The 14637-nt window shown below is 34.9% G+C and overlaps 1 protein-coding gene across 11 annotated transcripts in view; it reads left to right on the top strand.

Annotated features, from left to right (window-relative positions):
• LOC128928059 (putative COBW domain-containing protein 7) overlaps nt 1–12865 on the top strand; it is a 54757-nt gene extending 41892 nt beyond the window's left edge. For 10 of the 11 annotated variants that reach the window (XM_078367862.1, XM_078367881.1, XM_078367882.1 and 7 more), the window contains 5 exons: nt 762–813; nt 10863–10931; nt 11034–11099; nt 12204–12333; nt 12704–12865. In XM_078367862.1, the coding sequence (XP_078223988.1) occupies nt 762–813; nt 10863–10931; nt 11034–11099; nt 12204–12333; nt 12704–12810 (424 nt within the window). In that variant the 3' untranslated portion in view covers nt 12811–12865. Of the gene's footprint in view, nt 1–761; nt 814–10862; nt 10932–11033; nt 11100–12203; nt 12334–12703 lie in introns of those variants that run through there. The other variant, XR_013533407.1, reaches the window with a different exon arrangement.
• The last annotated feature ends 1772 nt before the right edge of the window (nt 12866–14637 follow it).

A 14637-nucleotide genomic window follows, 5' to 3' on the forward strand; every position in this document is an offset into this window, starting at 1 on the left:
GACTCGTTCCCTCCAACAGTTCCTACAGGCTCTTTCTCTTTCCTAAACTTGCTGTTACTAATTTACCCCTCACTGTTCTTCAAGGCAAAATGTCTGCAGGGTTTTAAGTGCTTTCCCCCTCCCATCCTGTCCTCATCAGTGTTGAAATGTGCTACAGTTGTTATGGTTGTAATTTGTTATGCCATATTGATCTTGTGCTTTTCATCAGAACAATGCATTTTTAACATTCTGATTTTTTCTCCCAATTGATAACTGACTATATATAAAATTTATATTTATGGATACTATTTGTTTTTTAATAAGTTCAAGGAAAAACATTGATAAAGGAAAATTTAATTCTTCTAACTTTCTTTAGGTGCCAGCATTATTTTCACATTAGGAAGCAGGAAAAAATTAAGGAACTTTGAGCAATACTAGAATGGTTATATATATATATGTATAGAAGATTGTATTAAACCTGATGGAATGGTAAAGAAATTTATTGACATATTTAACCAAACAAAATAGTGTTGTTAAAAGATTAGTTTTTCTTTTTATTGTGTGCATATGTATGTATGTGAATGTGGGTTTTTTTCTTTTAAAGAAATTTTGTAAAAACTTTATTTGCCAGCTTTTCTCTGTTGGAATTTGTGAACATTGTGTAAAATTGGAATTATAGAATAGTTATGGAAAGACCCTTCATTATCCTTGTGTCACTAAATAACGTATAAAGTTAAGTCAGAAGTGTATTGATCTCTGAATTTCTAATCAGTTGTTTTTAGTTTGCAGAAAAAACTTCAGCATATGCCAGGAACACAACCTCACCTTGATCAGGTAAAAAAAAAAAAAAAAAATCCAAATCCAAAATTCCTAAAGAATGTTTTTAAAGGACCTCTTTAACTAAACTGGTTATATTTAGGCCTGCTTTATTATAAACTTTTTCTAAAATGGTATTTTTGAACCGTGTTGATAATTTTTGGATTATTTGCTTTTGATATTGTCTAATCCTACTTCTTAACACATGATAGGAATTTATCAAACCAGATTTGTTTAGAATCTGAGGAAATCATGCTTTCTAGCCTTTCCATTCTATAGATTAATTAGCATATTGATTAGTTCTGATAGAGATTACTCTTAAAAGCAGCCTGGGCATTCTATAGGTAGTCTATTTTTAAGTATGTTGAATTGATTAAGGAAAAGTCTGATATAAGCATGGCTTATTTAAGTAAAAACTGAATTTCACCTTCAGGTAGCACTATAAATGTGAATTCCTTAAGATAATTTTCTTGCTCTAAAATTCTAATCCCTCAGGTAAATATCTAAGATGCAACGAACAAATTAAATACACTTTTACTGTGTCTGCATTTCTGTTAAGCATATCATAGATCATAGAGCTTTAGGATAACTTCTTTGTTCCACTTAAAACCCTGAGGGGTGGAGTGGGGGATGTGTAAGTGACCAGTGTGCCCAGTCTTCCCTCATCAGTCTTGAAGTGATCACTCAGCTTTTGAATTACTATTGGTTGTAATACTGCCAGGATAACAGCAGCTACTTACATTTGTATTCATTTTGGTTCATAATTTATGAGCAGGTTTACTACTACATTTGTGGTACCTTACCCTGTGAAACTTTTGTTAATAAGATATTTCCTCTTCACTCATCTTTAAAATAAATAAATGAGAGACATACAAGTCCTTGGAAATAGTTTATGGTAAAAAAACAGTTCTTTATGATAGTTGATATCTGTCATAAAGATGAATGTGAAGCACATTGAGCTTCTGGGTGAAGAATATGATGCCAAAAATCACAGGGATTAAAAGATGAAGAAAATACAGTACTCACTTACAGTGAACATTTGTAGTGGCCAGTGTCTATACCCATAGAATCTTGAATGAACCCCTATTGTGGCAGTCATGAGGCCTTGCAGTTTGGTTGAATTGCTTTTGCCTTGCATTAGTCTATAAATTCCTTAAATATAAAATCTTTATAGCTTAGTACAGGGCTTGGTGGATGCTCAGTGAATATTTGTTAAAAGAATGAAAAGCTGTGTTTCTCAAATGGGGTATAAGTCAGAATCCTATGTGGAGATTTAAAAAAAAAAAAAAATTAGATAATTCAGTAGTTCTCACCCCTCAATCTCCAGAATTGGGGCCTGGGTATGTGTATATTAATGTATATTTTTAACATTTTATTGTGCAAGATTTCAAATATATAAAAAAGTAAACAGAATAGTAAGGTAAACACCTTGTATGAATCACCCAGTTTAAATGGCATCAACATTTAGCTAATTTTATTTCACCTATACTCCCATTTCTTTTGCCTGGAGTATTTAAAAGAAAATGTGGTTTTTTTTTCTTCTTTTTTTTTTTTAATTTTTATTTTTTATAGAGATGGGGGTTTCACCATGTTGGCCAGGCTGGTCTTGAACTCCTGACCTTGTGATCTGCCCACCTTGGTCTCCCAAAGTTCTTGGATTACAGGTGTGAGCCACTGTGCCTGGCCAAAAAAAAAGTTTTTTTAATAGGAAATTTCAAACATGCATAAAAGTAGAATAGTATAATGAATCTGTATGTACCTGTTGCTCTTGTTGGAGTGTATTAAAGCAAATTCCAGACATTATGTCATTTTACTACTAAATAGGGCATGGCTATATTTTTGTAGCCTCTATAGGAAATTCTTGTGCACTTTCCTGCTTTAGATAATATAAACATAGGAAAAATAGTTTTAGGGCTATGGGATTCAGAGGCATGAACTCTTTTGGTTCAGTGGATCAGAGGTGTAGGAGGAAATTTATCTTTTCCTTGCCCATCACTAGATTCATGGCTGAGGTCTCTCTAACAGAAGACCAACTAACAAGAGAATAACATACAAATTTGTTTAGTAAGCTTTACTTGACACAGGAGCCTTCGTAAGGAAAGGAAGACCTGAAACAGTGTATGTTTGATGCTAGGTATGATACGGAAAAGGATAGTCATGGAGAAGCATAACTGGACAAAACAGTATGATCTAATAGTAATAAACTGGGAAGAACTTAGCAAGGTCTGTTTGCTCAGATTTTTCTCTGTGATGCTTCATATTCAGAGATAAGGATGTCCTTTTCCTCAGTGTATGGAGAGGGCACCTCTTGAATGAGGGTCTTATGACCCTCAGGGGAAGGTCAGAAAAATCTAGGTTTTATGACCTGCTTCAGTAGGAAAGGTGAGAGCAGCCTTCCTGGTTCTGCCATTTTCTCAAATACTGAGGTGCCATATTTTGGGATAGTACGTCTTGAACCCAATCAAAGGCTTCATGAAAGATAGTTTTTTTGTTTGATTTTGCATACAGTAAAGCATGCAAATGTATGATTTTAGTGTACAATTCAATTTTTTTTCTTTTTGTCTCTCTCTGTTGCCCAGGCTGGAGTGCAGTGGTTCGATCTCGGCTCACTGTGACTGCCTCCTTCTGCATTCAAGCAATTCTCATGCCTCAGCCTCTTGAGTAACTGGGATTGCAGGCATGCACCACTACACCTGGCTAATTTTTGTAGATAGATATTTTTTAAGTAGAGATGGGTTTTCACCATTTTGGCCAGGCTGGTCTCAAACGCCTGACCTCAGATGATCCACCCACTTCGGCCTCCCAAAGTGCTGGGATTACAGGTGTGAGCCACTGTGCCCTGCCTCAATGTATTTTTACATATATTTATACCTACATATCTGTCTGTATGCACATTCAAACACATATCCTTCTAACACCCCACTCAGATCAAGATATAAAAGATATCTAAAATTGTTAAGAGTTCTCTTTTGCCCCTTCCCAGTCAAAGAAGGGGTAAGTGCTATTCTGACTTACATGACAAAAAATAGCCTTGAACTGGTAGGCTTTTATTTTGACAAGAAGAAGTAAGGAAAAGAGCAAGATGGATGTTTAAAAATGTGAAGTGAGAATCTTACCAATGAGTAGGTCTCTGGTACGGAAGTCTTAGTGGAGAGTTCATACTAGAATCCTGGTCCAAGCTATCAGGTTTTAATTTGCTAGACAAAGAAAACTCAAGCTGTGCTATCTAGGAGTGTTATGTAAGCTAGACTGGACTTCAGAGTCGGGAACCAAGCAGGAAGATACTGTGTGATGAGGGCCTGAAACATGCTGGTTACAGTGAGACTAGAAATGCGATAAACCCAGAGCTGTTTCACAGATAGACTTGCCTGAATATCCTGTCTGATGGAGGATGGATCAGAAAGAAAAGAAGTGGTGATGGGAAACAAGCCTAGATTGACTAGAGAAACCTAGAAATAGAAAAATCGGGAAGGCAAAGTGATTCAGATGATAATGCCATATATTCAGTTGTCCCTGGTGGCAGAATATTATAGTACAGATATTATATAGGCAAAGAAGAACAGAGGACTAGAGTGTGAAGGAACAGATTTTGAGTTTAAGCATATTAGTGGGCTTAGTGTTCCAGCTGAAGAAAATGTGAAGAGGTTATTGCATGTTAGGTATTGTTTGGGAAAGAATAGAAAACAGAGAAACCAGTGGGTTAAAGAAGAAACAGATTAAATAAACAAACCCAAGTAAGCTGTTACTAAATTTTATTTTAGAGACAATTCCTCATTGTACTTTTAGTTTTCTGAATTATTGCCTCACTTTTCTGTTTCTTTCTGTGTCAGCATACATGGAAAAAGGAGTTAATTTTAGATTCAAAACAAAAACTGGAGAAAAAAAGTCTGAAATGGGTAATACCTAGGACATGGTATATATGTGTCATTAGGAATCTATCCCTGATTTTTTAATGCAGTTATCCATTTTTCATGAATTCTTTGTTTATTCCCTATAAGGAATACCTGGGTTTGGAAAGTGGGAAGGTGGATGAGAAAACCCAAGTGACAAATAGTGCTTAGTTTATTTTAGAACCAAGTATGAGTTGTGACCCTTATCTTCTGCACTGGGAATTACAGATTTTTTTCCAGGATTTTTCTAACAATGTACATACATTTAACAATACTTTTGTCTCCCTCTAGCCCCTGGTAACCACCATTTTACTTTCTGATTTGAGGAGTTTGACTATTTTAGATACCTGATATAAGTAGATTCATGCAGTATTTGTCCTTCTGTAACTGGTTTATTTTTCTTAGTGTAATGTCCTCAAGATTCATCCATGTTGTAGCATATGACAGTATTTTTTTAAGGATACATTATATTTGGTTGTATGCATATTGCCACATTTATCCATTCAACTGTCCTGAACATTTAGGTGGTTGTTAGTGTCTTGATTATTGTGACAAAATAAGTACTTTTAAAAGTCTCACATTTGCAAGTTCAATTTGACCCTTTTTTTAGTTGACTTAAACGTCTCATGTCAAGCAAGAAAGCACTTTTCTGGTTTTCCTATTACTAGGAACAGTAGAGATTAAATGTCTCATATGTTTTTGGGAGTTCTAGAGCCCCACACATCACCTGTTCCTTCCCATACTACCGTAACTGATGCTCTCTGGAGAGTGCCCCTCCTGGCAGGAGGCCAACCAGCACAAAAATAGTGCATTAAACCAGCAAAGCTAAGACCCCTCATAGAGTCCATTTCACCCTCCTACCACCGCTACTGGAACAGGTGCTGGTATCCTGGCTGAGAGACCCACAGATAGTTCACATCACATGACTGTGTGCATACTAACCCCCAGTACCAGCCCGGAGCCTGGTAGACTTGCTGGGTGGCTAGATCCAGAAGAGAGATAACAATTACTACGCTTAGCTCTCAGGAAGTCACATTTATAGGAAAAGAGGGAGAGTACTACAGAAAGGGAACACCCCATGGGACAAAAGAATCTGAACAACTGCCTTTAGCCCTAGACCTTTCCTCTGACAGAGGCTACCCAAATGAGAAGGAATCAGAAAACCAACCGTGGTAATATGACAAAATAACGTTCTTTAACACCTCCAAAAAAATCACACTAGTTCATCAGCAATGGATCCAAACCAAGAAGAAATCCCTGACTTACCTGAAAAAGGATTCACTAGGTTAGTTATTAAGCCAATCAGGGAGGCACCAGAGAAAGGCAAAGCCCATTGTAAGGATATCAAAAAAGGGATACAAGAAATGAAGGGAGAAATAGTCAATGAACTAGATAGCATAAATAAAAACAATCAAAACTTTAGGAAACAATGGACAAATAGAAATCCAAAATGTTCTGGAAAGTCTCAACAATAGAATCAAACAAGTAGAAGAAAGAAATTCAGAGCTTGAAGACAAGGACTTTAACCCATTCCAACAAAGACAAAGAAGAATATGAAAATATGAACAAAGCCTCCAAGAAATCCAGGAAGTAAACAACCAAACCTAAGACTAATCGGTGTTCCTGAGGAAGAAGAGGAATCTAAAAGTTTGTAAAACATATTTGGGGGAATAATTGAGGAAAACTTCCCCAGCCTTGCTAGAGACCTAGACATCCAAATACAAGAAGCACAAAGAACACCTGGGAAATTCATCGCAAAAAGATCATTGCCTAGGCACATTGTCATCAGATTATCTAAAGTTAAGATGAAAGAAGGAATCTTAAGAACTGTGAACCAAAACACCAGGTAACCTATAAAGGAAAAACTCATCAGATTAACAGCAGATTTTTTAGCAGAAACCCTGAAAGCCAGAAGGGATTAGGGCCCTTTCTTTAGCCTCCTCAAGCAAAACCATTATCAGCCAAGAATTTTGTATTCAGCAAAACTAAGCTTCATATATCAAGGCAAGATACAGTCTTTCTCAGACAAACAGAGAATTCACCACTACCAAGCCACCAGTATAAGAACTGCTAAAAGGAGCTCTAAATCTTGAAACAAATCCTGCAAACACTTCAAAACAGGACCTCTTTAAAGCATAAATGTCACAGGACCTATAGAACAAAAATACAATTAAAAAAACAAGCAAGGTATATACAGGCAGCAAATAGCATGATGAATGGAATGAAGCCTCACATTTCAATACTAACATTCAATATAAATGGCCTAAATGTTCCACTTAAAAGATACAGAATTGCAGAGTGGTTAAGAATTTGCCAGCCAACTGTCTGTTGTCTTCACCTAACACATAAGGACTCACATAAACTTAAGGTAAAGGGGTGGAATAAGACATTTCATGTAAATGGACACCAAATGTGAGCAGGAGTAGCTATTCTTAGACAGAACAAACCTTAAACTGTAGTTAAAAATGTCAAAGAGGGGCAAGAAATGATAAAAGGCCTTGTCCAAAAGGAAAATATCACAATCCTAAACATACATGCATCTAACATTGGAGCTCCCAAATTTATAAAACAATTACTAATAGACCTAAGAAATGAGACAGACAGCAACACAGTCATAGTGAGAGACTTCAGTACTCCACTGACAGCACTAGCCAGGTCATCAAGATAGAAAGTCAACAAAGAAACAATGGATTTAAACTATATCCTGGAACATTAATGGACTTAACAGATATATACAGAAAATTCATAGCCTTAATGGCCTATATCGAAAAATCGGAAAGAGCACAAACAGATAGTCTAAGGTCACACCTCAAGGATCTAGAGAAACAAGAACAAACCCAGTAGAAGAAAGGAAGTAACCAAGATCAGAGCAGAACTAAATGAAATTGAAACAAACAAAAAATACAAAAGATAAGTGAAACAAAAAGCTGGTTTTTTGAAAAGGTAAATAAAATTGATAGACCATTAGCAAGATTAACCAAGAAAAGAGAGAAAATCCAAATAAGCTCAATAAGAAATGAAACAGGAGATATTACAATGGAAACCACAGAAATACAAAAGATCATTCAAGGTTACTATGAACATCTTTGTGTGCAAAAACTAGAAAACCTAGAAGAGAGGGATAAATTCCTGGAAAGAAACAACCCTCCTAGCTTAAATCAGGAAGAATTAGCTACCCTGAATAGACCAATAACAAGCAGTTATTGGTAATAACATGAAATAGTAATTTAAAAATTACCAACAAAAAATGTTCAGGACTAGATGGATTCACAATAGAATTCTACCAGATATTCAAAGGAGAATCGGTACCAATCCTATAGACACTATTCCACAAGATAAAGAGGGAACCCTTCCTGAATCATTCTATGAAGCCAGTATCACCCTAATAACAAAACAAGGAAAGGACATAACCAAAGAAAACTACAGACCAATATCCCTGATGAACATAGATGCTAAAATCCTTAACAAAATACTAGCTAACCTTATCTAACAACATATCAAAAAGATAATCCACCATGATCAAGGGGTTTTGTACCACTGATGCAGGGATAGTTTCACATACACATACACATAGCCAAAGCAAGACTAAGCAAAAAGAACAAATCCGGAGGTATCACATTACCTGATTTCACACTATACTATAAGGCCATTGTCACCCAAATAGCATGATACTGTTATAAAACTAGGCACATAGACCAGTGCAACACCATAGAGAATCCAAATACTTAACGGCCAACTAATCTTCAACAAAGCAAGCAAAAACATAAAGCGGGGAAAGGACACACTTTTCAACAAATGGTGCTGGGATAATTGGCTAGCCACATGTAGGAGAATGAAACTGGATCCTCTCATCTTTCAGTGTTTATAAAAATCAACTCAAGATAGATTAAAGACTTAAATCTAAGACCTGAACCTATCAAAATTCTAGAAGATAACATTGGAAAAATCCTTCTAGACATTGGCTTAGACAAGGATTTCATGACCAAGAACCCCAAAGCAAATACAGTGAAAACATATAAATAGCTGGGACTTAATTAAACTGAAGAGCTTTTGCATGGCAAAAGAACAGTCAGAAACAGACAACCTGCAAAGTAGGAGAAACTCTTTCACAATCTATACATCTGACAAAGGACAAATATCCAGAATCTAGAATGAATTCAAACAAATCAGCAAGAAAAAAAATCCCTTCAAAAAGTGGGTTAAGAACGTGAATAGACAGTTCTTAAAAGAAGATATACAAATGACCAATAAACATATAAAAAATGCTCAACATCACTAATCACTAATAATCAGGGAAATGCAAATCAAAACCACAGTGTGATACCACCTTATTTCTGCAAGAACAGCCATATTCAAAAAATAGTAGATATTGTCGTGGATGCAGTGAACAGGGAACACTTCTACACTGCTGGTGGGAATGTAAACTAGTACAACCACTATGGAAAACAGTGTGGAGATTCCTTAAAGAACTAAAAGTAGAAGTATCATTTGATCCAGCAATGTCACTACTGGATATCCACCCAGAGGAAAATAAGTCCTATGAAAAAGATACTTGCACACGCATGTTTATAGCAGCACAATTTGCAATTGCAAAAACATGGAACCAACCCGAATGCCCATCAGTCAATGAGTAGATAAGGAAACTGTGGTATATGTATACAGTGGAATACTACTCACCCACAAAAAAGGAATGAATGAATGGTATCTGCATTGACCTGGATGAGATTGGAGTCCGTTATTTTAAGTGAGGTAACTCAGGAATGGAAAACCAAACATCGTTGTGTTCTCATAAGTGGGAGCTAAGCTATGAGGATGCAAAGGCATAAGACTGACACAATGGACTCTGGGGACTCGGGGAATGGGAAGGGGGTAAGGGATAAAAGACTACAAATTGGGTGCAGTGTATACTGCTCAGGTGATGAGTGCACCAAAATCTCACACATCACCACTAAAGAAGTTAACCAACACAAACATATGAGACATTTATTTATTTAAGCACAAACATACAAGACATTTGTTTATTTATTTCCATAGGTTATTGGGGAACCTATGATAGTAAATAAATGTTTCATATGTTTGTGCTTAAATTGGTCTTTAATACTTGCCTTTTGGTATTCTGTAAATTTGGATTATAAAATAGTTCTGGTTTTTTGGTATTTTCTACTGTAAGCCTATACGATTATGTAATGGTGAGTAAAATTGTTAGGCCAGATATGTGGTTCTAGGAGATTATGTAAAGCTGTGCTGTAGTATATTCTTTTCTACATTTTTAAAAGTCATTTTGAGCTTGGCTTTTGAGCCTCTATTTCTCAAGATGAGGTTTATATTTTTATAATGTACTTAGCCCTTGTTTATGTTCATCTCTGAGTTTGAAATTGTAGTTATATTGGCAAAGGGAGGTTTGGGTTTTAATTATGTAACCTGTTAGAGGAAATGTTAAGCTTAAGTTTCTTTAGGGTAGACAGTGAGACATTTATCAAGATAAGGAAGAAAAATAAATCCTAACGTTAATACTCTATACATGGTGATATCGCCCATACTAAAGCCAAAGAGGGCATTATCCTATCATTCTCATCTCCAAGAACTCTTCTCTTGGCACACGCTTATTCAGTTAGAGATAAGCCAAGGCTTTCTTTTGTATATGTTTTTTAAGAGAACAAATTTACTTTGCTTTTGAGTTTTATTCCTGGCTCTGGTTAGCTTATTTTTTTAGCCTTATTTTCCCCAATTTATATGGAAATAGAGATCTTTGTTCCCCAGGATTGTTGTAACGAGTAAGTGAAAAGATGAAATGAGGTGACTCAGGCAAAAGTACCTGGCTCCGTGTAGTCATACACTGTATGTGTTACAGTCATTCTTATTGCTGAGAATCCACAAAAGAATGAGTTAAATAATGACGACCCTTTCATGAGGGTTTTTGACTAAATTTTTTAAAATAGAAGGTAGTATTTTGTGTAAACACTAAACCCATTGATCACTTCTGCAGAATGTAGGAAATCGAGTTGCTAATTCCATAAAAACAGCATATATGTTGAGAAAAATATACCTAATATATATGGCTTAGGCAATGTAAAATTCCATGAATATGTTCCTTTTCATCTTAAAACTTGTGATTTAAAAAAAATATGTTGACATTACTATAAAGAATTATTATTGATTATTTCTCTTGATTTACAGAGTATTGTTACAGTCACATTTGAAGTACCAGGAAATGCAAAGGAAGAACAACTTAATGTATTTATTCAGGTAAATGCAATTTTTACTGATTAATGATTTATCAACAGTTTTGTTACATAGTTGTTGCTATTAGCAACGGTTGGTCTTATTAAAATATGTCACTTGATACAGAATCTCCTGTGGGAAAAGACTGTGAGAAACAAGGACAATCACTGCATGGAGGTCATAAGGCTAAAGGTACAGTAGACTTTTAGACAAAGTCCTTTTCCTGGCTGTTATAAAAACTATATTTGGTTTTAAACAGAAACACTGATTTTAGTACAAATAATCTTTGTGTACTTTCATTTTTCTTTATTATTTTCATTGCTGAAAAGGAGCTTTGGAAATCGCTGCATAAGACATAATTTATTTGCACAGCTTCCTTTAGGGTTGCAGATAGAACAACCGATATGCTTTGAAATGTCACCTTCTGCTCTGTATTCCCAGGTACAGAAAAATAATGTTGCAAATCTTGCTGCTGCTGAACGTCATGCTTCCTGATGCATTTAGCCGACACTAAATATTTGTCATACTCTAAACAAAGTTACAAAGGACTAGAAGAACTCTTGTTCTGTATTTAGAAACCCACTCATAAGACTTGATATTTGGGTATTTATGTCATGAAAGGTGTCTCTTCCAGGAAGCAGTGGTTCTAGGTGTTTGCTTAACCAGTCAGCAGTTGAGTGTCCACTCTTGTGTGTCCACAAAGTTTTTGGTATATTAAAAACATGATTTCAAAGAAATTAATTTCATCCCCATAGGAGCCAGTTTATCAGATAATTTGTTTCTCATTGCTGCAAATCAATACAAAATGAGCTTTTATTCAGATAGCTATAATAGTTTTTCTTTATTTCATCATTGTCCATTGATTGCAACCTATTTCTAAAACAGATTATTTAATATTACCAAAATCCTTTAACTTCTCAACTTTTTCCACTAACACTGTGAAACACTATATAAAATCTTTAAAATAATCAATAGGATATAATACATTACATATTTTGTTTCAGATTTTGATTGTGATAAATAACAGTGACAGACCATCCTAATATATGTATTCACTTTATCATTAGAAAAAGGGGTTGTTCAAAAAAATCAGTACACAGAAACCTTTTTTGAAAACTGAAAATTTTAAGAAACTTTTTATAATTCACGAATAATTGGAATTAAGTAATTTTCTCAGCTTAAGAGTTTGTATTTTTAAATGGATATAAATAATTAATCCATTAACATTGATGCTCTATTTCTGCTTTTAAGTTTGAGCTGAGGCTGATTAATGTTCAGTCAATTCTCTTTGAGCAGGGATTGGTGTCAATCAAAGACAAACCACAACAAGTGATTGTCCAGGGTGTCCATGAGCTTTATGATCTGGAAGAGACTCCAGTGAACTGGAAGGATGACACTGAGAGAACAAATCGATTGGTCCTCATTGGTAAGTAACAAAGGATTAACACTCCTAAAACAAAGTGATAAATATATTTGAAACGGATATCATGTGCCAGTTAAACAGTATCCTCTTTTATAGCTAAGCTTATGGTCAATGTTTCATCTTTATCATGTTATAACATTCATAAGAACTTGTTAGGCCTTTTGTTCTGTTTCAGTTTTAGAAAAGTGATTAATCTAAGCACCAATGTGGTTTTGATGTACTTAACTAAAAAGTTAAAGATGGAATCACTCAATTACTATTCTTTTTGTAAATTTCTAAACATCATAAAGCTTTAAAGAATTGGAATTGATAGGTGAACTGTGTCATTTTAATAAGCATAATGTAATCACATCATATCTCGTTTTGTTTGCAGGCAGGAATTTAGATAAGGATATCCTTAAACAGCTATTTATAGCTACCGTGACAGAAGCAGAAAAGCAGTGGACAACACTTTTCAAAGAAGATCAAGTTTGTACATAACACTCGAAGCATTTCTTATCAAAAGGATTGGAAAATAAAAAGTTTCTACTGGGTATATTTCAAGCATTTATTTATTTATTATGAATGCCAATAACTTTAACATGGTATTTATTTTATAGCATACATAAAATTTAGCAAATCTGTACCGTAAAACATTTGACATTCATACAGTTATATATACTGTCCTCTTTTTTTTAAGAATGGCATTTCACAAAAATATCTTTTGAAATTGGCTTTGGAGTTTACATATACTGAACATGAAAATTTATAATGATAAAACTTTCAACATTGTCATTTTTTTCTTAGAACTTCAGCTGATTGCAGAGATATAATGATTGTATTGTTATTAAATTTTTTTTAAACAAGTAAATGTCACCATTTTATTACATGAAATAAAAGATTTGTTGTGGCAAGAGACTTTTCAAAGTGGAAGAAATCTGGGTCAAAGAAATTAAACTATCTCTTATTCTTAATGCTAAGCCTTATTGGTAGTCAGTGTAATAAACTTCGGCCATTTATTCTGTAATGTATTTAGAAGATTTCAATTGTAGAGCTTTTAGTTTTAAGTAGATTTTACTACTGGTTTTAAATTCATCTTGGTTTTTGAACTTCTTTAGTTTTCAGTTTTCAGTATAAGCTAAAAAGTGATGAAGTACATGACTTTAGCTATAAACTTTAGCTAAGTTACAAAATCACTTTTCATAGTTTAACAATATTTTTCAAAACTTCGTTTTTGTTGTTTTTTTTTTTTCAGAGACAGGGTTGTCTTCTGTTGCCCAGGCTAGAGTGCAGTGGCATGATTATAGCTCACTGCAGCATCAACTACTAGGATCAAGTAATCCTCCCACCTTGCCTCCCCATTAGCTGGGACTAGAGGCACACACTATCATACCTGGATAATTTTTTAAAAAAACTTTTGTAGAGATGGGGTCTTTCTGTGTTGCCTAGACTGGCCTCAAACTCCTGGCCTCCTTTGAGTTGAGGAAGGCCTCAAACTATCCTTCCACCATGGCCTCCCAAAATGCTGGGATTACAGGTATGAGCCTGGCCATACATAATCTTGATATAAATGGTTGGTGTGATGTGTATATAATGGCTCACTTTCTCCTATTTCTATTAGAGGCTACATAACTATACCCAAATTGTAAGAGGAAAGCATCGTTGGAATTTAAGGAGTACTTTTCCAAGCTAATGGTTGGTAAATATCAGAGAACGTTATTAAAATTGCTTTTGGAATTTTTTCCCCCAGAATTTTAAGTAAAAGAGTTACATTTGTGTATTTTAAATGGTTGCAGTGGTTGGAAGCAGAAGGCTAATTGATTAAATTATCTCAGTTTGGGTATTCTTGTTTTCTTTTGGGTCTACCAGTGAGATTGCTAATTCTGATCTTCCTTCCTCTCTATTCTGTAGCTTTTTAATATAACTTATCTGTATACATATAATTGTCTCCTACATACATTCTCTTAATTCATGGTTGAGAGAATATACTTATTTTGTGGCAGCAAATTGAGCAATTTTGAAATATTGGCAATAGAAAGCCAGCTGATTTTCAAGTAAGATCTGGGCTTTAATTCCAGCTTTTCTGCTTCTTAGCTGTGTAATCATGGGCAAAGTGTTATATTTACTCTACCTGAGATTACTTTCCTTACGTATAAAGGGGAAATGATAGTAACACCATTCAAGGATTAAATAGGTTTGTAATGCACCCAGCTCGGCTCCTGGCACATAGCAGAGCCTAGGTAAATGCTTTCTTCTTGCTAACATATTAAATTTTTTTGTTGTTTTTTGAGACTGAGTTTCGCTCTTGTCGCCCAGGCTGGAGTGCAG

Source organism: Callithrix jacchus, chromosome 1 (assembly GCF_049354715.1).
Source record: "Callithrix jacchus isolate 240 chromosome 1, calJac240_pri, whole genome shotgun sequence".
Classification (NCBI taxonomy): Eukaryota; Metazoa; Chordata; class Mammalia; order Primates; family Cebidae; genus Callithrix; species Callithrix jacchus.